Genomic DNA, 23,367 nt, shown 5'->3' with positions numbered 1-23,367 from the left:
TAATTTTGTTAATTTAAGAGTATATTTTGGTGCTGGTTTTATCTTATCTTGATTATCAAGCCTTGTATTATATTGGTAAAACAATTTATATAAGTTATATTGGTAGGTCAAGTCTGACATCATTATTGTTGGAAAATTTTATTGGCCATTCTGGAATACTTACCGTTCCTGGTAAACTTTAGAATCATTTAACTTATTAAAAGGAAAAGTTGAGATTTTTATTGGGGAGCATTAAAGTGGAGGAAGCTGACATATTTAGAAAGTTCCAATCCATGAACATGATGTACATCACTATTCTTTCCATTTAAATCAGTAATTTTTGTGACTTTATTGATAAGGTCCTGCATAATTCTTATTTATTCTTAGCAATATTTTATTATGAAAACATTCAAACATACAGGAAAGTTGAAAGACTTTACAGTGAGCATCCATGTACAACTACCTAGACTTTACCGTTAACGTTTTATTATATTTTGTGCCACGGTTTTGTTGAGTAGCAGGTAGAAGAGCAGACTGCTTGGATTTATCACTTGCAAGCTGTATGATGCAGGAAAAGTTACTTAACTTCTCCAAACCTCAGTTTTCTTTTCTGCAAATTGGGAATAATAATAGCATTTACCTCAGGAGGTTGTTACGAGGACCACATTGGTTAAAATATATAATGCACTTGGAACAAAGCTTCATACTCTAAATACTACATGCTAATGTGTTAGTCTGCTTGGGCTGTTATAAGAAAATATCTTGGACTGGGTGGTTTAAACAATGGACATTTATTTCTTCATAATTCTGAAAGCTAGAAGTCCCAGATCATGGTCTGGCAGCGTCACTTTCTGGTGAGGGCTCTCTTCCTGGCTGTACATAGTGACTTCTTGCTAAATCCTCGTATTAGCTTTCCTCAGTGCCTGCCTTCAGAGAGAGATTAAGCCCTCTGCTGTCTCTTCTTAAAAGGACACTAATCCTATGGGATCAGGGTCCCACCCTTATGATCTCATTTAGTCTTAATTACAGTGAGTCCCTCCCTGACTTATGATTTTTCAATTTTACAGTGGTGTGAAAGTGATATGCATTCAGTAGAAACTATAATTTGAATTTTTATTTTTTTCCTGAGCTAGCATAGTCTCTCGTGATGCTGGGCAGTGGCAGTGAGCCTCAGCTCCCAGACAGTCACAATCACAAGGATAAACAACCAATACACTCACAACCATTCTGCACTTACACAACCATTCTGTTTTTCACTTTCAGTACAGTATTCAGTAAATTACATGAAATATTTCAATACTTTATTACAAAATAGGCTCTGTGCTAGATGATTTGGGCCAACTCTGGCTAATGTAAGTGTTTTAAGCACATTTAAGGTAGGCTAAGCTAAGCTAGGTGAGGTGTATTAAATGCATTTTTGACTTACTGGTATTTTTCAATGTACTATGGGTTTATCTAGATGCAATCCCATCATAAGCTTAGGAAGGTCTGTACTTTCTTATTCCAAATATAGCTACTCTGGGGGTTAGAGTTTCAACATATGAATTTGTGGGACTGGTTGGGGAGACAGACATTCAGTTCATAACAGCTAGCAATGACATTGCTTTATTCTGTTTTCTAAATTGTTGCTTTTGTAAGCTATTGATGTAGAAGATAAAACAGCATTAGAATATAATCATTTCTGCAGAAAATACATAAAAGACATGAAAAAAATGCTGTGTGTATGTGTGTGTGTGTAGGTGAGTCTGTGCACCAAAAGTTAGCAATGGTTACCCTACTTGGTGAAATTATAGGTAAGAATTATTTTGTATTTTGTGGTATTTCAGAAATAATAAGGAAAGCAATTAACGTAAGGACTTCTTGAATACTAGAACAAAAAACTAATCGTTGTTGTTCAGCCACTAAGTCGTGTCTGACTCTTTTAATGAAACACTGGATTCCATTCCACTTTCAGTCTTTTCTATGTACATATTAAATGAAAGTGGTATGGTCATTTTATACCAATGTTGTTTCTACAAAAAAGAGATACAGATGTTTTCCTTTGTCAAGGGTTTCAAATATTCCCGCGGAAACATTCACAAGTCTATGCCCGGCAGAGGAGAGCTGGTTCTATTCAGTAGTCCGGGCTGGCGAGAAGACAGGCTCTGTCTCCTTCCACAGGAGCGGGCTTGCCTTACGCTGGGTTCTAGCCCCAGGCTGCAGACAAACCACAGTGATGGAACCACATCCCGGGGCGCACGCCGGAGAGCATCCCCTCAGGCGCCCGCAGCCCCGGAGGACGCTGGGAACCGCGCGCCGAGGCTGCTTGTCGCGCAGGCGCATCGGCCACGGCTGCGCTACGTGGGAGCATCTTGTCCCTGCGCGGTGACCGGTCCACGGCCGCCGGAGGGCTAGGGAGTGCGGTCAGAGCAGGTGAGACGGGTGAGCCATGGCTCCCTTGGGTCTGGAAAGCGGACAAACTGGTAAGAGCCGCCTCCGCCCAGCCCGATGTCATCTGTGGCTCGCGGTGTGCTCCCAGCCTCTGAGTCAGGCTCACACAAAGGCTGCGAGGGCTGGGCCAGACCGGTCCATCTTTGGAGAAAGGTTTATCATCTCCATTTACAGAGGAGGAAACGGGATCAGTGGGATTACGTGGCTTGCCACAGCCGACAAGTGAAGGAGCTGTATTCAAACCCAGATCCTTTTTGATTACAAATCGCAGACCAGTTTAAAAGTGTTGTTCAGTCGCTAAGTCCTGTCTGACTGACTCTCTGCAGCACTCCAGGCTTCCCTGTCCTTCACTATCTCTTGGAGTGTGCTTAAACTGGTGTCCGTTGAGTGGATGATGCCATTCAAACATCACATCCTCTGTTGCCTCCTTCTCCTGCCTTCTATCTTTCCCAGCATCAGGGTCTTTTCCAATGTGTCCAGTCTTCACATTGGATGGCCAAATTATTGGAGCTTCAGCTTCAGTCCTTCCAATGAATATTCAGGTTTTATTTCCTTTAGAGTTGACTGATTTGATTTCCAAGGGACTCTTAACAGTCTTCTCCAGCACCACAGTCCAAAAGCATCAATTCTTCATTGCTCAGCCTTCTTTATGGTCCAACTCTCATATCTGTACATGACTACTGGAAAAACCATAACTTTGACTATATGGACCTTTGTCAGCAAAGTGATGTCTCAGCTTTTTAATATGCTGTCTAGCGACTTCATTTTCACTTTTCACTTTCATGCCTTGGAGAAGGAAATGGCAACCCACTCCAGTGTTCTTGCCTGGAGAATCCCAGGGACAAAGGAGCCTGGTGGGCTGCCGTCTATGGGGTCACACGGAGTCGGACAGTACTGAAGCGACTTAGCAGCAGCAGCAGCAGCAGGTTGGTCATAGCTTTTCTTCCAAAGAGCAAGCATCTTTTAATTTCATGGCTGCAGTCACCATCTGCAGTGCTTTTCGAGCCCAATAATATGAAGTCTGTCACTGTTTCCACTTTCCCCCCATCTATTTGCCATGAAGTGATGGGACCAGATGCCATGATCTTAGTTTTGTGAATGTTGAGTTTTCAGCCAGCTTTTTCACTCTTTTTTCACCCTCATCAAGAAGCTCTTTAGTTCCTCTTCACTTTCTGCCATTAGGTAGTATAATCTGCATATCTGAAGTTATTGATATTTCTCCTGGCAGTCTTGATTTCAGCTTGTGGTTGATCCAGCCCAGCATTTCGCATGATGTACTTTGCATATATAAGTTAAATAAGCAGGGTGACAATATACAGCCCTGATGTACTCCTTTCCCAGTTTTGAACCAGTCTGTTTTTCCATGTCTGGTTCTAATTGTTGCCTCTTGACCTGCATACAGGTTTCTCAGGGGGAAGATAAAGTGCTCTGGTATTCCCATCTCTTTCAGAATTTTCCACAGTTTGTAGTGCTCTACACAGTCAAAGGCTTTAGTGTAGTCAATGAAGCAGAAGTTTTTCTGGAATTCCTTTGCTTTTTCTGTGATCCAGTGGATGTTGGGGAATTTTTTTTTTTTAATTAACAAGCCAAAGTAATTTAGTTACATAAATCAACTCACTTACTGTAGGCTACCAACGTTATCAAATGGTGGTGCTTCTACTGGTCCTCAATTCCTTCAGTCTTCTGATGGCAGACTTTTCTGTGACAGGAGAAGTGGTGTGAAGGTCCAGGCACCACCAGCAATGTTTTCATGCAGGAACCACAGTACCAAATGCCCACAGCTCATCTCTTTCTTGGTTTTGTCACAGAAGGAGCAGGTATTCTTGGCGTGCTGGCTGATTTCAGTTTTCTTCACTGTTTTCCTGAGGGAGGCACCATAACGGGTGGTGTATTTGCCCATGATTCCAACTTTCTTGGTGCATTTCGCCATTTTAACACAACCTAGGTCTGAGCCCAAGAGCAGATGTTGGTAATTTGATCTCTGGTTTCTCTGCCTTTTCTAAGTCCAGCTTGTACATCTGGAATATCTTGGTTCACGTACTGTTGATGCCTCGTTTGAAGGATTTTGAGCATTACTTTGCTAGCTTGTGAAATGAGTGCAATTGTATGGTAGTTTGAACATTCTTTGGCATTGCCTTTCTTTGGGATCAGAATGAAACCTTACCTTTTCCAGTCCTGTGGCCACTGCTGAGTTTTCCAAATTTATAATTTCCAAATTACTTTAAAGGTTCAGTTCAGTTCAGTCACTCAGTCCTGTCCGACTCTTTGCGACCCCATGAATCGCAGCATGCCAGGCCTCCCTGTCCATCACCAACTCCTGGAGTTCACTAAGACCCATGTCCATCGAGTCAGTGATGCCATCCAGCCATCTCATCCTCTGTCATCCCCTTCTCCTCCTGCCCCCAATCCCTCCCAGCATCAGAGTCTTTTCCAATGAGTCAACAATTTGCATGAGGTGGCCAAAGTACTGGAGCTTCAGCTTCAGCATCATTCCCTCCAAAGAAATCCCAGCACTGATCCCCTTCAGAATGGACTGGTTGGATCTCCTTGCAGTCCAAGGACTCTCAAGAGTCTTCTCCAACACCACAGTTCAAAAACATCAATTGTTCGGTGCTCAGCTTTCTTCACAGTCCAACTCTCACATCCATACATGACCACTGGAAAAACCATAGCCTTGACTAGACAGACCTTTGTTGGCAAAGTAATGTCTCTGCTTTTGAATACACTATCTAGGTTGATCATAACTTTCCTTCCAAGGAGTAAGCATCTTTTAATTTCATGGCTGCAGTCACCATCTGCAGTGATTTTGGAGCCCCCCAAAATAAAGTCTGACACTGTTTCCACTGTTTCCCCATCTATTTCCCATGAAGTAATGGGACCAGATGCCATGATCTTCATTTTCTGAATGTTGAGCTTTAAGCCAACTTTTTCACTCTTTCTTTTCCTCAAGAAGCTTTTGAGTTCCTCTTCACTTTCTGCCATAAGGGTGGTGTCATCTGCATATCTGAGGTTATTGATATTTCTCCCGGCAATCTTGATTCCAGCTTGTGCTTCTTCCAGCCCAGCGTTTCTCATGATGTACTCTGCATAGAAGTTAACTAAGTTAAATAACTTTAAAGGTAGGACTGCCTAAACAAATAATTGGATTTTATTAATTCCTTTATGCTTCTAGACATCAGCAGTGTTTTGGACCATGTGGGTTGTGTCTATCCATGATCTCTGTGTATCTGTTGTAAAAGAAATTTTCATTGATTGGTGTAAGTTCTGACCATGTGATTGAACTTCCTAGATCCTTTCACTAACACTGATGTTTTCTGCCCATTGTGGTGATTGGGAATAAATACTTGGAGCCTCCAGCTGCCTGCTGAGGAGACAGATGGAGGCAAGGATGGGAGGTGTTCCTTGAGAGCCTAGAGAGTAAAACTGTCCAGACTCTGGATTTTGGTGCTGTTTGTTCCCTGGGTTCCTGAGAGTGGAGGACACCTGTGCAGTTGTAAAGCCTCCTGTCAGAGACTCTGGCAGTTTCCTCATCAGAAAGTGGAGAAGCCCGGTCAGGACTCTGCCCTGTGGGTGGAGCCAGAGTTCCCCAGAAAGGAGTGCTGAAGTCATCATCCTACAGTGACTCCTGATCACCTTGCCCACTGAGGCCAGCACCTGGGTGAAGCTGCACCATCCAGAGAAGACGGTGGTGGGGACACCCCTGTGGGAGGACATGACTGAGATGTTTAAAGAGGAAGGTGAGACTAGACTGCTGGGTGGGAGGGAGGAAGAGCACCATCCTCCAGAGTGGGAAGGAATGTAGACATCTGAGCAGAAGCATCTGTTGGGGAGGCAGTTGGGTAAAAAGTCTCTGGAGTTCTTTATTGCTCCTGGCCTGAGGTTTTCCTAAATAGTAGTGGTTAACTCAGCTCCAAACCAGTATTTCAGTGTTATGACTGTGTATGTTATTTCTTTTCAACTTCCTCGTGGGTGTATGAGGCTGGGAGAACTTGCCTGATTTTCCATATTTTACAGTGAGGAAATGTGAATCAAACAAATGACCTGTCCAGGTGCCGGGTATGTAGGTCAGAAGTAGAAGGCAGGAGGGAAAGTACCAGGTGAGATGGAGTATCTTGTGCTCAAATAGCAAGGAAGAGCTCAGAGACTAATAGACCTGTGTTTAAAGGATGCAACAGCCCTGTTCAAACTGGGGACAGTTTAAGTATCCAGATTGATTGTAACACCTTAAATAAGTAAAATTCCACACATTCATGATGATACTTAAAATAGAGGAAGAAGAGGGGAGAAAACTCATCTGTCAACATTGGAAGTGATTAAGACACTGATTTTCTTACTTTGAAATTATATTATTATGGGAATGAAGGATGCATTGACCTTGCTTTTTAAATCCTTTTCAGAAAATACCTTCCAGTAATGAATTTGAAAGGAATGGTGGGATATTTTACTATAAATGAAATAATTGGAAGATTGATGGGGAATAGGATATTCCCAAGGTGTCAAAGTTTCACCCCCACAAATGAGATTAAGTGAAAGTCGCTCAGTCATATCTGACTGTTTGCGACCCCATGGACTATACAGTCCATAGAATTCTCCAGGCTAGAATAGTGGAGTGGGTAGCCTTTGCCTTCTCCAGGGAATCTTCCCAACCCAGGGAAAATCCCAGGTCTCCCGCATTGCAGGCGGATTCTTTACCAGCTGAGCCACAAGGGAAGCCCAAGAATACTGGAGTGGGTAGTCTATCCCTTCTCCAGAGGACCTTCCTGACCCAGGAATTGAACCAGGGTCTCCTGCATTGCAGACAGATTCTTTACCATCTGAGCTATAACCCCCCACAAATCACTTGCTAAATGTCAGGGAAAGAACATACTTTTCCAGTGGCAATATCTGGTGGTCACTATCTTAACCAAGTGTTCCAGTGATGGGATGACCTGACATTTTGTGCCTTCTGGGTCATGTAATATAAAGCACATGGTATCACCCATAATATATCCCTTCCTAAAATGTTTCAGTTCAGTTGCTCAGTCATGTCCAACTCTTTGCGACCCCACGAATCACAGCACGCCAGACCTCCCTGTCCATCACCAACTCCCGGAGTTCACTCAAACTCACGTCCATTGAGTCAGTGATGCCATCCAGCCATCCCATCCTCTGTCGTCCCCTTCTCCTCCTGCCTCCGATCCCTCCCAGCATCAGAGTCTTTTCCAGTGAGTCAACTCTTCACTTGAGGTGGCCAAAGTACTGGAGTTTCAGCTTTAGCATCAGTCCTTCCAAAGAACACCCAGGACTGATCTCCTTCAGAATGGACTGGTTGGATCTTCTTGCAGTCCAAGGAACTCTCAAGAGTCTTCTCCAACACCACAGTTCAAAAGCATCAATTCTTCGGCACTCAGCTTTCTTCACAGTCCAACTCTCACATCCACACATGACCACAGGAAAAACCATAGCCTTGACTAGACGGACCTTTGTTGGCAAAGTAATGTCTCTGCTTTTGGATATGCTATCTAGGTTGGTCATAACTAACTTGATCCAAATTAAAGGCTGAACTTCTGATTTAAAGAAAATATAGGGGATGGAGAAGTAAGATAAACCTAACCATGAGGATACAGTAAGACGATACCAGTGTTTTAAAAGCCACTGTCGTGAAAAAAGTAAGAGAGGCTTTGAATAACAGCCACTTTGAATGTGTGAACCTTGGTTGGCTCCTGGTTTGGAAAAAAATCCAGGATAAAAGATAGTTTGGGAACAGTTGAGGAAATCTGAATATTTACTGAATATTTGGATGGATATTATTAACTCTCTAAACTGAGATAAATGATATTATGGTTATGCAGGAGAAGATTCTTTGAAGTATTCAGGGAGGAGGTATCATGACAGCATGTGGAATCTTAGTTCCCTCCCCAGGGATTGAATCCACGCCCCTTGCAGTGGAGAAGTGTGGAGTCCTAACCACTGGACCTCCAAGGAAGTCCTATGATATCTGCAACTCTGAAATGGCTCAGAAAAAAATATAGATAAATGAAGTAAATATGGCAAACATTAGTGATTATTGCAGAGAAGGCAATGGCACCCCACTCCAGTACTCTTGCCTGGAAAATCCCATGGATAGAGGAGCCTGGTAAGCTGCAGTCCATGGGGTCGTGAAGAGTCAGACACGACTGAGGGACTTCACTTTCACTGTTCACTTTCATGCACTGGAGAAGGAAATGGCAACCCACTCCAGTGTTCTTGCCTGGAGAATCCCAGGGATGGGGGAGCCTGGTGGGCTGCCGTCTATGGGGTCACATAGAGCTGGACACGACTGAAGTGACTTAGCAGCAGCAGCAGTGATTATTGAATGTGGGTGGAAGATATATGGGTGTTCAGTATTCATGATAAAAAGTTAAGGGAAAAATACAAGGACAATAATTCATGTGCTTTAAAAAAAATTTCTCCAACCAAGATGGGTTTATTCAGAATCAGCAGAGAATTGCAGTTTGTGGTCTGCAACTACTGTGAACCATGTACAAGTCCCCAATGATAAGGATAGGAGAATACTTTTATAGAGAAAAAGGAAGTTGGAAGAGCTATAGTTAAAAATAGTCCATAGCTTTTTGCTGGCTGAATGCTTGCCATGAAAGAAGAGGAGTCTCTTCTTCCTGTTGGACTCTGCTATCATTGCAGAGTATGAGAGCTCCCTCTTCTGGTCTCCCAATTTTATTTAATTGAGTGAGTGAAAGTCACTCAGTCGTGTCCCACTCTTTGTAATCCGGTGGACTATACAGTCCATGGAATTCTCTAGGCCAGAATACTGGAGTGGGTAGCCTTTCCCTTCTCCAGGGGATCTTCCCAACCCAGGGATCGAACCCAGGTCTCCCGCATTACAGGCAAATTCTTTACCAGCTGAACCACTAGGGAAGCCTTTTTTAAAGGTTTCTGTTAATTTCTACATTTCCTCCTTTTGACCAAGATCTTCCTCTGGAAACTTGGTTAGTCAAGAGTCAGGTTTTCTAGTTTCATCAGCCCTTTTGTCCCTCAATGTCAAGAAAGTTCTTTCTGGGAATAGTGTCTTACATCAGAGGGAAAGTGTACACGTTGGAAACCTATTAAGGTCAATTTGAGTAAAACGAAGGGGTGGGAGGGAGAACTCTCAGGCATTTTTTTTATCTCAAGTACTTATGTTATCAAGATCATAGACACTGGAGATTATCTGAAGCATTGTGTCATCATTACAGCTTTAGTGATGAACTTCCAACAGTCCTGGTCTGGATATGTTGGGAAAGCTGTCTCACCTATCTCTCGTGATATTGTCTGCTTCAGTTTTAGGAAATACTTACTTTTAGGTCACCAGAGGATGTGCATTTCTAGTTAGTGTCTTTTTTCAGGCGTGTCACGTGACTCCAGGAGTCTATTCCCTGGAGTGTAGCAGCACGAGGATTGGTTAGCAATACCTGTTAGGAGCCTTTCTAGGGATATAATACAGAGAGTTTTTGGAGGTGTCTTTCCTAATGGATGAAATCTCTATTCTAAGGTGTGATGCTTAAGATCCTCATCTTTCAAGGGAGCACTGCTAGTGTTGGAGGGTCTCCTGTAGAGACGTGGGTCAGAAGTGGGTCTCCAGGGGGACGGGGGTACTGGCAGCAGCAATCCTGGAAAGTGCCCCTTGGCGTGAGCCCTCTTGGAGGTCGCTGTTAGCCCTACTATCTCATGTGCTTTAATTACAAGTTGTTTTGTTTTGCTTTTTTCATTTGTTTGCATCTTGTGGGATCTTAATTAACCTGACCAGGGATTTAACCCTCTAACCTCAGCAGTGAGAGTGCAGAGTCCTGACCACTGAACTACCAGGGGATTCCCTAGTTCATATATATTTTTTAAAAGATTTATTTATTTATTTATGGCTGTGCTGGGTCTTTGTTGCTACACACAGGTGTTCTCCAGGTGCGGTGAGGGGGGCTACCTACTCTCTAGATGGGGTGTGCAGGCTTCTCACTGTAGTGACTTCTCTTGTTGCAGAACACAAGTTCTAGGTGCTTCAGCAGTTTCAGCTCGCAGGCTGCAGAGCACGGGCTCAGTAGTTGTGGCATATTGGCTTAGCTGCTCCGTGGCATGTGGAATTTTCCCAGACCAGGGATCAAACTCATGTCCCTTGCATTGGCAGGCGGATTCTTTACCACTGAGCCACCACGGAAGCCCCATATTTTTAACATGTCAAATTCAGCTAGTATTTCTTGAGTTCTAGTAGCCTGGCAGGGTGTTATACTTAACTAGCAGATGGGAAAAAGTGAACCAGATAAACTTTCTACACATATACTCATACTAATACTCAATTGAAGGATATAATTATGAAAATAAATATAATAGGAGGCAGCCTGAGATACCAGATTAGAGAGAAAAACCAAGCTTTGGGGGAATACAGGGGAGAGGACGTTTTTTTCGCATTAAGGGGATCTGATAAAACTTCACTTGAACTGATCCAAAAGGATACCTCGGTTTTTCACTGAGTAGGCCTTGGGGGAAAGTTCTGAGCTGGGTGCTATTAATATCTAGGTATGTTCAAAGAGTGGATTATGTGGTAGGTGTGTCCAGTGTTTAGGGGAAGAAATACTTGGAGAAATAGCTTTGGACTGTTTGTGGAGGATCTTGAAGTCTATGATATGATAAAGTGTTTGGATTTTTCTTTCTTGTAGTGGGGAACGTCTGAGGATTTTTGAGGTAGGTCTGTGCTTTTGGACCAGCACTGGTCATTGGGAAACATTAACCCTGTAATCAATGCACTGCAGATCCTCCCATTAGGAGGCTCCAGTCTGCTCTTGAGTGGCTCTGAATGTCCCTCTTTGTGAATGTATTGAGAGAGGGGCTGTGTTCAGCAGGTCTGCAGGAAGTTTTTCTATTTAGGGGGATTTGCAGAGGTGCAAACTTCATAGCTCTTTTCCTTTTTCCATCTTGGCTATCTCAGGATGCTGATGAGACCCAGGGATAAAGTTTTGAGGATGAAGTGACCTCTAGGTCCCTGACAGCAGAATCCTAGGTGGGTCGGAGTTTCCTGTCACTTTCATGAAATTGTCTCTTAGATTTTAAGAGCCCTGGACTTTGATTTTCTTTAGCTTGACTTCTTGGATTGGATTTTCTTAGCCTGTTTGAAATCAGCCTGCATGGATTTATTTTACAGGTAATTTCCCCACCAGTAGTAACCCTCCTAAAGAACCCTCTTGTTTCTAGCAAACCTCTAGCCATTTATCCAACAAATTAAAAAATCATGTTTGTGTGTGTGTGTGTATGTGGAAAAAGTACATAAAGTAATTCTTTTTTTGGCCATGCCACACAGATTGCAAGATCTGAGTTCCCTGACCAGGGATTGAACCCAGGGCCACAGCAGTGAAAGCCTGGAATCCTAACCACTAGGCTACCAAGGAGCTCCCTGTAATTCTTGCTCTTAAAATTCACAAGATGTCATCCAGGGGAAAGACAAGCACTGTAAAACATTTTAAGCAACATTTTAAAATGAACAGAGTGAGGTTCTGATATTCTTGGAAATGCATGCACTTCCTTAAAGACCTTTGAGAGAGGATCTTTGGTCATGTCCGGGAGCAGAATTGTAGATGAATAGAGAAGTGAGTAGAGAAGCTGCTGACAGGTCACAAAGGGCAGAAACGAAATAGGCTGAGCAGAAAAGGAAGGAAAGCTTCCAAGAGTCATACGTTAGCTCATTAGAAAGCCGGTGGTACTGGCAGCAGGCAAAGTTCTGTACAACCAAACCCCAGAAGCACAGGGAAACTCAAGAGAGTTAGAGAATTAGAAAACCAATGTAGAAGGAGATATTAGAGAACAGGAGAGTTTTAAAGTGAAGAGATCTTAGCTTCCAAAATCACATGGTATAGGGTTTAGTCTCACGTCTTTGGGGCTTTCCTGATGGTTCAGACCAATGTAGGAGAATCCGCCTGCCAATATAGGAGACACGGGTTCAATCACTAGGTTGGGAAGATCCCCTAGAGAAGGAAATGGCCACCCACTCCAGTATTCTTGCCTGGAGAATTCCACAGACAGAGGAGCCTGGTGGGCTACAATTCATGGGGTCACAAAGAATCAGTCACAACTGAGTGACTAACAGCAAGTCTTTAACTTTGCTCAAATTCAGTTTTCTCATTGGTTAAATGTGGATGCTAGTGTTGGCCTCATAGGGCTGAAATACATTCCAGAATTATTTACAATCCATTAAAAGCATTAAAATAGTCTGTATACTTAAGGAATTTGTTATTATTTCAGCCTTCTGGCTTCTGAGTTCTCTTCCCATTTGGTAATATTAAAAAAAAACCAAACTCAAATGGTTATTTGTGTAGGTTGTTCACAGCAGGCCCTTGTACTTCCCAATACAGTGTCCGCTTTGGTCAAGGGATCTTCCTTACAAGGCACAATTCATGCTCCCTCCAAAAATGTGCTATTCTCACATACTTTTCCTACTAACAGAAATCCCTAGCTAAGGGTCTTACTCATGTAGAAATGTTTTGATTTATAACCAGTTCTTTCAGCCCAACCAGGGTCCCTGTCTTGTCTTGTGGCCTTAGCCTCCTTTTGGACTTTCCTCTTTCTCAAATATTCCTGATTTTTATTGCCCTTAAATTACTATATACTGTTCTACAACCCTCTTTAATACAGTTCATGAGTATTTTGCCTTCAGCCAAACTGTGAGTTGGAAGAGACAACTTACACGCTCCCTGAATTGTTTTGTAACCTCCATCAGAGAATCAGCCAAATGGTTTTCAAAAGACTGTCCATAGGAGCTGATGAAGGCTGAATGACAAGGAGATCTCCTTCTAGCCTTTCACACAACAGAGATGGTATTGGTCTTTATAGACCGGGACCTGGTGGACCAGAGTTGAGGAAAAGAAAGAAGAGAGAGAGAGAGCAGTATCTTTCAGGATCTCTCAGGTTACATGGAAAACCAATGAAGCCCATACACAGGACTTGTATCGCTCACGAAGGCACAGGGCGTCCTCTCAAGGAGGTCTTGAAAGCCCAGGCAAGAAAGTGAGCTTGGTAGGTTTCCATGCTCCGATGAGAATGAAGACAGAAAGAAGGATGCGGGGGACCCAGGTCTCTAGTGGAGCAAGGGTATTTTATTAGCAGAAATGCACGCTTATATATATATCTTTAGTAAAATGATTACTCAGCTATTACAAAGAGTGAAATTTCATCAGTTGTAACAAAATGGATAGTCTAATATATACAAGGTTGCTAACGCTGAAAACAGTCACTGAAGGGAGTTACTGGAAGGAATCCAAGCAGGTACCCTTTCCCATGATCTCAGTCCTGAGAACTGCATGCAGCTCTACTCGTTCCTGGAATAGAAACTGAAAAGGAACAGAGAATCCTTGAGAAATGGCACGCAAAGGAAGAAAAGTGCAACATGTTGTGTTCCTTAAAGTTGGACGTCCCCCGACAAGATGGGTTCCCACGTGTGGCAGGCTTTCTCATACAGATTGATATAGACCTATCTGACCTGAGGTGGAGAAGGCAATGGCACCCCACTCCAGTACTCTTGCCTGGAAAATCCCATGGACGGAGGAGCCTGGTAGGCTGCAGTCCATGGGGTCGCGAAGAGTCAGACACAACTGAGCGACTTGACTTTCACTTTTCACTTTCATGCATTGGAGAAAGAAATGGCAACCCACTCCAGTGTTCTTACCTGGAGAATCCCAGGGACGGGGGAGCATGGTTGGCTGCCGTCTATGGGGTCACACAGAGTCGGACACGACTGAAACGATTAATTAGCAGCAGCAGCAGACCTGAGGAGAATCTCTGCTGAGGGCTGTTTTTCCACCTCTGTGATAGATTTGCTAAAAAAAAAAAGAAGAGGGTCCAGGGTCCAAGAAAACTTGGCTACAATCTCTTAGCATATAGAGAAAGTGAAAACAACTTCCTGATTCAGGCTAAAAAGAAATATATTTGATGTTCTAGGAACCATTGACCTTCAAGGACATAATTGTGGACTTCACCCAGGAGGAGTGGGGGCATCTGGCCCCTGCTCACCAGAATCTGTACCGGGAGGTGATGCTGGAGAACTATGGAAATCTGGTCTCAGTGGGTAAGGGTGGATTCCCTTTGTAAGAAGAATCTGCCTATTGGAATAAGAATCTTTATTTCTAACTGAACTGCTCTGCTTCAGCTTTGGGTTCTGTGTTAGAAATTTCTAGTTCGTTTGAACAGCAAGTCAGAACTGCTGTGGTCTTTTCTGCCCTGGTCTTTCTACTCTACTCTGCAGAAGGCCTGACTAACAAATGACTGTCTCTAAATTCTTGGGATACCTCTCTGACCTCAGCACATGCAGTTTTTTCTTCTTGCAAGCAGGATACCAGCTTTCCAAACCTGGTGTGGTTTCCCAGTTAGAGAAAGGAGAAGAGCCATGGCTGATGAAGAGAGAGGTTTCAGGAGGTCCAAGTCCAGGAAAGAGCAAGGCAGGTGGAGCCCTTACGTTTGCCAGAGAGTTCAGCTTAAAGGCTTCTCCAGGCCGTGGGGAAGGCTGCAGTCACCTGGGTGAGACCCACAAAAAACTCGATTACCACTCTGTCCCTCCTTTCCTACACTTGCCTCTTCTCGTTAGTTTCTCTGGAGTCAGAGGAAAAGAGATGGCTTTCTCTTCAGGGTTAACTGCCTTTACCATTTCTTCTGACCTGACTTTTGTGGTTTTCTTGCTTTCTCCAGCATTCTAAACCTTGCCCTGATCATAGTTTCTTTCTCCTGTACATTCAGATATCCATGGATCTCTCCTCATTTAAAACAGTGCTCTTGGTACTTCCCTGGTAATCCAGTGGTTAAGAATCTGTGAAGACTTTGTGTTTGCACTGCAAGGAGCATGGGTTCAATCCTTGTCAGGAAACTAGGATCCTTCATGCTGAAGTGCAGCCAAAAAAATCAACCAACCAACCAAACAAAAGAAACACAACAAAAGACAAACACTCAAAAAATATCAGCACCCTACACCAGATTCTTAAGTCATTTTATCATGACTTTTTCTGATGATTCCATTTAAATTTTTTCCCTATATTCTATGACTATCCCTTCAATTTTGATTCTCTTTTTAACTTGGGTCATTTAACTTCTATTTCAGATAATACATGACTCCTTGAGAAATCACCACAGAATTCCTTCTTAGCAAATCCAGTGGGTTTTAATAGTCTTTGACTTCTAAGAATAGTAAAAATGACACTGTTTTCCAAGCTGGTTTCTATGAGTCCTGTACCTACTTTAACCCCATATTACAAATGAGATAAAGAAGGTGCTTAGGTTAAGAAATCTGTCCATGATTGTTTAGCCACTATTAGGTGGAATCCGTGTTTGAATTCTAATCATGCTGCCTCCACGGTTTGAGTTCTTATGGTGCTTTCCTACAGGGAAGCATTAGGTTATGTAGACCTCACCACCTTCATGGTATTGTTTTCTTCCATCAGCTAGTTTAATAATATTTGTCTCTTCTGTCTCTCTTATTGCTTCTTCAGTGCTTCTCATCGATCTCCTTCTTAATGCAGGTGTATCACTTATGTCTTTGTTAGGTTAGGCTAACCTACTGTAGCATATAGACGCTCAAGTTTGGCTCAAACTGAATAGGGCTTTCTTGCTCATATATTGATCCGGGGAAGTTGGTTAGTTCAGTGGACAGTTTTTTACCACTTTGCATTCAGGGACAGAGATTCCTTCCACATGGTAGTTCTGTCATTCTTGAGGGCCTCCTCATCATCTAAGTTTGGCCAGCAGTGGAGGAAAAGCACACGGAGGGCATGGCAACCCACTCCAGTATTCTTGCCTAGAGAATCCCCATGGACAGAGGAGCCTGGCGGGCTACAGTCCATGGGGTTGCAAAGAGTCAGACATGACTGAGCGACTAAGCACAGCACAGCGCAGCACAGAGGAAAAGCACAGAGGAGTTCATTTAGGTGGTTTTTATGGGCCAAACTGGAATGGCTTACATCACTTTTCACTCTTATTCACTTAATGGGAGAGACCTGTTACTTCACTCAAATTCAGGGAAGATTGGGAAGTATAGTATAGTATAGTTGTGTGTCCAAAAATAAGGAGATGTTTCAATGAACAGCTAACAGTCTCTGCCACAATCCCTGAGGAGCCTCTCTCTTTTACACTGCTGTCCTGTTTCTACACAAACTCCCACAGATGCATTGTGATGTTCTCAACTATCCCTTTGATATCTGTATTCTCCATATCTTCATTTGTGTCATACATGTTCATATGAACTCTATTCCCTCATCTCCCTGGTGTTTGGAACATCTCTATATAGACACACTGTTGTTACTTCAAGCGCAGTACATCCAAAATTGGAAGCAATTATCTCTCCCAAACTAAGTTCTCATCCTGACTCCTCCTGTCCTTTCAGCCTCTAAGACTAGAAATCATTGTATCAGCAAGGATGTATCATGCTTTCTACTTTGTTTCCCCCTCCATCCTCCATGTTTTCTTCTCTGGTTTTACCTACTCAGTCCACTTCTACTCTTCATCTCTGTTGATGTACTCTTAAGCCAGGTTCCCATTATTCCATGCCAATTACTAGAATTTCCAGCTGCATTTGTGGATATCTTATTTTCTTTTTCAGAATCATTTTGAATGTTACTGCTAGATTGGACCACTCAAAACATCTCATTTATCTTTTTTTTACCCTAAAAAGAAGTTAAGTGACTCCTTATCCCCTATAATAAGTAATCCAAATATCTCTACTTGCTTTTTGAGTCCAGTCCAAAATTTATCCTGCTATTACCAAGTACTTTGTTTGTGCTTTGACTAAAATGAGCTTGGACATCCTGGAGAATAAGTTTGCTGTGAACAGAAACTATTGATGCTTTAGGATGATAGAGTCCAGAATAGTTGGATAGAAGTAGAGAGTAAAAATCCAGGAAACTCCCTCATCTGATTTATAAAAATCACATCTGAAAATGCTGTGTCATGTGTACTATGGATATATTTACCCTATATATATACATTCTCTATCTTTTAAGATTTTACAGTATAGATAATATTTTGTCACAAATTAAGAAACCATTTTTCACCTCTTATATAGACAATAATTATGAAGATAGATAAAAATCCAGTGAAAGGCACCCATATTCACCAATAGCACATATACCCATAACCTAATAATTTCTTTTTAGTAAATCCTATGAAACACTGACAGAAGCATACACAAATTTATATATAAAAAATAAAGGGAAAAAATGGAGACTACCTAAATATTTTTCAGTAGAGAAAAGTCAAAGAAATATGTCTATAAGTGGAATGTGGGCTTCCCTCATAGCTCAGTTGGTAAGAATCTGTCTGCAATGCCGGAGACCTCGGTTCGATCCCTGGGTTGGGACAATCCCCTGGAGAAGGGAAAGGCTACCCATTCTGATATTCAGGTCTGGAGAATTCCATGGACTGTATAGTCCATGGGGTCGCAAAGAGTCGGACATGACTGAGCGACTTTCACTACTTCACTAAGTGGAATGCAGTTGTTATAAAGAATATTATAAATCTAAATGTACAGACATGGGGGGGCATAAGACATAGTTGAGTTAAAAAAACATGCAGAATTATATTTATGACCATATATACACAAACGCACATATTTACATGCATATATTATTGAGAAATGTCTGAACAGATTCATTCCATAATCCTAAGAGAATAAAGGAAATGGAGATGAAATTGACAGAAGCTACCCTTTTTTAGTGAATGCATTTCTATATTATTTAATGTTTTATTTGAGCATGCAAAATGTATGAGGTACTTAAATTTTTTAAGTAAATAAAATTTTGTCATAGAAATAGGAGGTTGAGATATTGTGTTAAAATTCTTATCTTCCTGTCTTATCTCTTGATATTTGCCCTTATAGTGATGTTTTCTTCTTAGTCCATTTCCTCTTGTAGTTCTCATGGATGAACTCCTCTCAGTTTTCAAAGTCACTTTCACATACATTTTTAAAAAGTCTTTCATTTTGTATAACTCCTCAGAGTTCCATTTATTTACTTGGCTGTGTTAGTTCTTAGTTGCCGCATGCAGGATCTTTGTTGCATCATGAGGGATCTTTTGTTCTGATACATGGACTCTTTAGTTGTAGCATGCTATCTCCAATTGTGGGCTCAGTTGCCTGGTGGTATGTGGGATCTTAGTTCTCTGACCAGGTATCAAACCCATATGCCCTGCACTGCAAGGCAGATTCTTAACCACTCGATCATCAGGGAAGTCCTATCTCGTATTCTTTTAACAGCTTCTTTGTTTTGACCACTTTGTTATTTTCATATTAGCTCTCTAGGTGGCAGGATCCTATTTGAAGACTATTCAGCCCTCCTGTACCTAGTATATATTATTTTTCCCTCCTCTTTGCACTGTGGCCATTTATTTTTGAAGTGCAGTGAATATGGGTCATTTATATTTTTGGATTTCTTTCAGACTTGGAGGATGAAACAGAAACCAAAGAGACAACTTTAAAGAATGACATTTCATGGGAAGAATTACACCATGCCCTGATGATGGAAAGGTTCCTGAGAGGAAGCACCTTGATTTCCACATTGGGAAGAATCTCCAAATGTCACAAGTTAGAAAACTACCAGGAGAACGAAGGAATGGGTGAGAGACAAATCCCCTTGATCCACAAGAAAAGGCTCACTCAGGAGAGAGGCCAAGAATCTAACAAATTTGAGAAAAATATTAATATAAGCTCAAAAGTTATAGGACCAGTAGGCCCTCCAGAAAAAAGACACCATAGATATGACATATCTGGAAAGAAAAGTAGATGCAATTTAGATTTGATTAATCATTCAAGGAATTATACAAGAATGAAAATCTTTGAATGTAGTATATGTGAAAAAATCTTCAAACAGTTCATTCACCTTACAGAACACATAAGAATTCACACCGGAGAGAAACCTTTCAGATGTAAAGAATATGGAAAAGCCTTTAGCCAAAGCTCATCCCTTATTCCACATCAGAGAATCCATATTGGGGAGAAACCCTATGAGTGTAAGGAATGTGGGAAAACCTTCAGCCATCCATCATCTCTTACTCAACATGTCAGAATTCATACTGGGGAGAAACCCTGTGAATGTGGTGTATGTGAGAAAGCATTTAGCCAAAGCATTGGACTGATCCAGCATCTGAGAACTCATGTCAGAGAGAAACCTTTTACATGCAAAGACTGTGGAAAAGCATTTTTCCATATTAGACACCTCAGGCAACATGAGATTATTCATACTGCTGTGAAACCCTCTATTTGTAGTGTATGCAGTAAAACTGTCAGCCACAGCATATACCTAACTCAACACCAGAGAAGTCATACTGGGGAAAGAACATATAAATGTAAGGAATGTGGAAAAGCTTTTAGCCAGAGAATACATCTTTCTATCCATCAGAGAGTCCATACTGGAGTGAAACCTTATGAATGCAGTCATTGCGGGAAAGGCTTTAGGCATGATTCATCCTTTGCCAAACATCAGAGAATTCATACTGGAGAAAAACCCTATGATTGTAATGAATGTGGAAAAGCCTTCAGCTGTAGTTCACCACTTATTTGACACTGCAAAACACACTTAAGAAATACCTTCAGCAATGGTATGTGAAATATGTTCAACATCAAAGAATCCCCCAATTGGAGCAAAAGCCTCTAAATTTGGATTTTCTGACTTTCAGATTTCAAGAACGAATCATTTTTTTTTAATGGTTTGACCCAATGTTACAATTACTAATTTTGCTGTGTTAAAAAAACAAACTACCTATTATCAGCATTGCTTCAGAAAAGAAAGGGCGTTTTATTATTTTAAAATATAGGAAGACTATAATTATAGAGAACAGTCTCTTACATTAAATTAGTTTTATGGAAATCTCCCAAATTTGTCTTTATTTTTCTCATTTCACTGTGGGGCAGTGAAATCATCATGACAAGCCAGTGATCTGTGATTGACTTTGAGAGTCACGGATTTAAATATCCCTTTAATGAATCAGAATAAAATATAACCTTTTACTATAGCCCTTTATATGGCTAGAAGAGGTAGAAATAAAAATGTCAATTGTCTCATTCTAGAAATAATGTTAAAGAGCGTTTTCTAGACTTAATAGGTAACCAGCTAAACATGAGGTACTTACATTTTTTGGTTTCATAGAGAAAAATTGGCAAATGTTTTCTGTAAAGGGCCACATAATAAACATGTTAGGTGTTGTAGGCCATATGACCTCTGTCAGAACTACTCAACTCTATCATTTTAGTGCAGAAGTATCCAGAGACAATATATGGGTATCTCATCTGTGGCACTGCTAATGTTTTGGGATGCTTTGTTGTAGGTGGCTATCCTGCTTTGTAGGATGTTTAGCAGCAGTAGCAGCTGGCCACTGGATGTCAGTAGTTCCCCGCTCCACAGTGACAACCAGAAATTTCCCCAGACCTGGGGAGGGCAAGATAATTCCTAGTTGGGAACCACTGACATGAATGAATTGGTATAACTGCTCCAATCAACTTTATTTAAAAGACAAGTGTTGGTTTGCATTTAGCCCAAGGATTGTAATTTGCCCATCCCACTATGTAAAATGAATATATGTACAATGATTAATACTGACACTAGACTACCATTTAATGTCATATTCGTATGTTCACTTGTATCTATGCCAAAAGTCTTGTTTCCTTATCAATCTCTTTGGTATTTTGTTGCAAAAAGGTTTTTTAAAATCACAATTGTAATGCTGTTGTGGAAGCCTAGGAATTATTTATGGAGATATTTATGTAGACTTTAGTTCATAATGATGCTTTTTTTTTTTTATTTATCCACAAGTGCTTTGGGATGTATCTCTAAAAGATAACCACCACTCTTTTAAGACTTAACTGCAATGCCATTATTACACCTAAGAAAATTAGACCATAATTCCTAATACATATTGATGTCTTTTTATTAAGATTGGTGGATGGCATTTTAATTGTCTTTTACTTTCCAATTGCCAAATGTATGGCATTAAATTAAAAAAATGTGTTGTCTTTTGAGCGAGAAGTTCTTTGAAACAGCCCTTAGAAAAACACATTTAGGGTCCCACCAAAGAGGACTGCAGTCGTGGGGGCGGCGTGCCCAGGCGCGCTCCGCGGAATCTGTGTTCCGGATTTTCGGGAGCGCCTGCCTCCCCGGAGAGGGCGGACTCTCGCCGTTCCTGATGGGCGGAGCCGGCGGCGGGGCGGGCCGAGCCGCCGGAAGACTCGAGGGTACCAGGGTTGATAGCACTGCGGCTGCGCCGGGGGCAGCACCCGGACCTGGGCGAAGGCTAACAGGGGCGCGGGCAACGGCGCTTCGCTACTGCGGAGGGGCCGGGACACCCGGCCTGAGGCCCAGGAGGCGGGGCGCCGGTGGGCCTCGCCACTGCCGCCGGCCTGGCATCAAAGCAGCGGCGGGCGAGCGGTAGCCTAGCCCGGGTCCGTTGGAAGCCGGTTCAGGGTTCCCTTGGCCTTGCGGGTCCCCAAAGCCCAGCTCCCGGGGGTGTGGCTGGGAAAGTGCCGTTGGAGGGGCTGTGGGTTTATCTGGTGCCTCAGCACCCGCCCTAGGCCGCCTCTCAGAAATTTAGAAAGGAGCCCTGGTCCCGTCTGGAGGCCGATGGTCCTTTGGGCTTCAGAAGGAAGCCTGCGTGAATGTTCGGCGTTTTTTAAAAAAGTCATTGTGTTGGATGTCGATGTGGTCTGTCTATAAAAGGCTGGGAAAAAACAAAATCTCTTACCGGTCCTTCTCTAAAGAGACACCCTCTGGAGCTGAAAGCCTCAAGAACCGGCTGTCTCACGCCTCCCATCTCTGGTCGTACCAGCGTCCATGGCCTCTCTGGTGAGTAGGAAGCTACGCTGTCTGTGTCTGCAGTTTCTTAGGTCCGACAGAGGCATGTCTGGGACTAATGAGAAGGGGCATACTCGAAATGAAGCTTCTCTGTCGTTAACCATTTCGGGAATAAGATTGGAAAGTTTCTCCACTTGGGTAACAAACCATTTTACTTTTCATATATTTGGGGGCAGGATATTTTTCATATGCTCCAATACAGCTCCTTTCTCTGCATCAGTCACAGCTGAAAACAAGAAGCCAAACACCCTGCCCCACAAACTTCAAAAAGTTGGGCCAGCTCCCTTTTCAGGGAGCTAGGACTAGGATTGTTCTTGAAGCCCTAATACACTGTACTTGGTCGCTGTAGAGGCGCCTGTTCAGATGTCAAGGGCTTCCGCGAAAAGATAGGCGGTTTCCAAAATTTCCTGCCGGGAGCAGTTCTCCAATATTTCTCATTATATTCGAAGTACTATATTTGAGATACTTGAAACTTTAAATTCAGATCTATAATTGTTTTAAAGATAACTTTAAAAAGTAGTGTTGTGGTTGCACATTAAAGCAAAAGGTTTATAATAATGTCTATTAAGGTACTGTATTCCCAACATTGTTACAAGCCTAAAAGAAGTACACTTCTTAGATGCATTTTCTAGATGATGAAATGGAAACTCAGAGAACTGAAGTGTCTTAGAGCTTTTAAGTGCCCGTGTTGGGATTCTAACGCAGACTGTCTGATTCCTAAGCTTGCCCTCTTAACTCCCAAGTCTGTGTCCAAGCAGAAGATGCATGCAGCTTGTTGTTCAGTTGTCAAGTCGTGTCCGACTCTTTGTGACCCTATGGACTGCAGCATGTCAGGCCTCTCTGTCCCTCACCATCTCCCAGAGTTTGCCCAAGTTCATGTCCACTGAATCAGTGATGTCATCCAACCATCTCATCCTCTGTTGCCCTCTTCTTCTTCTACCTTCAGTCTTTCCCAGCATCAGGGTCTTTTCCAGTGAGTCAGCTGTTCACATCAGGTGGCCAAAGTATTGGAGCTTCCAAAGAGGAAAGTCAAGGCAAGGTCTGCGCATGTTTGTGTATCTTTGGTATTTGTGTGTATTTGTGCTGTTTGTGAAAGTGTGTATGGAACTAGAAATTAGAGCTGCATCTACAGCATAGATTATACTTA

At 42.3% G+C, this 23,367-nt stretch overlaps 1 protein-coding gene and 1 pseudogene across 1 annotated transcript; one reads left to right on the top strand and one right to left on the bottom strand.

Annotated features, from left to right (window-relative positions):
- Positions 1-4,049: 4,049 nt before the first annotated feature.
- LOC109556906 (large ribosomal subunit protein eL43-like) lies at positions 4,050-4,339 on the bottom strand (annotated as a pseudogene).
- A 1,232-nt stretch (positions 4,340-5,571) lies between these two features.
- On the top strand, positions 5,572-21,482 carry ZFP69B (ZFP69 zinc finger protein B). The gene is given in 6 exon segments (XM_070781945.1): positions 5,572-5,604; positions 5,990-6,146; positions 11,310-11,413; positions 14,341-14,467; positions 14,731-14,841; positions 18,817-21,482. Coding segments are annotated over 6 exon segments (1,698 nt in total). The 3' UTR covers positions 19,983-21,482.
- The last annotated feature ends 1,885 nt before the right edge of the window (positions 21,483-23,367 follow it).

Source organism: Bos indicus, chromosome 3, assembly GCF_029378745.1.
Source record: "Bos indicus isolate NIAB-ARS_2022 breed Sahiwal x Tharparkar chromosome 3, NIAB-ARS_B.indTharparkar_mat_pri_1.0, whole genome shotgun sequence".
NCBI classification, from domain to species: domain Eukaryota; kingdom Metazoa; phylum Chordata; class Mammalia; order Artiodactyla; family Bovidae; genus Bos; species Bos indicus.
This window is presented reverse-complemented; position numbering and strand designations above follow the sequence as displayed.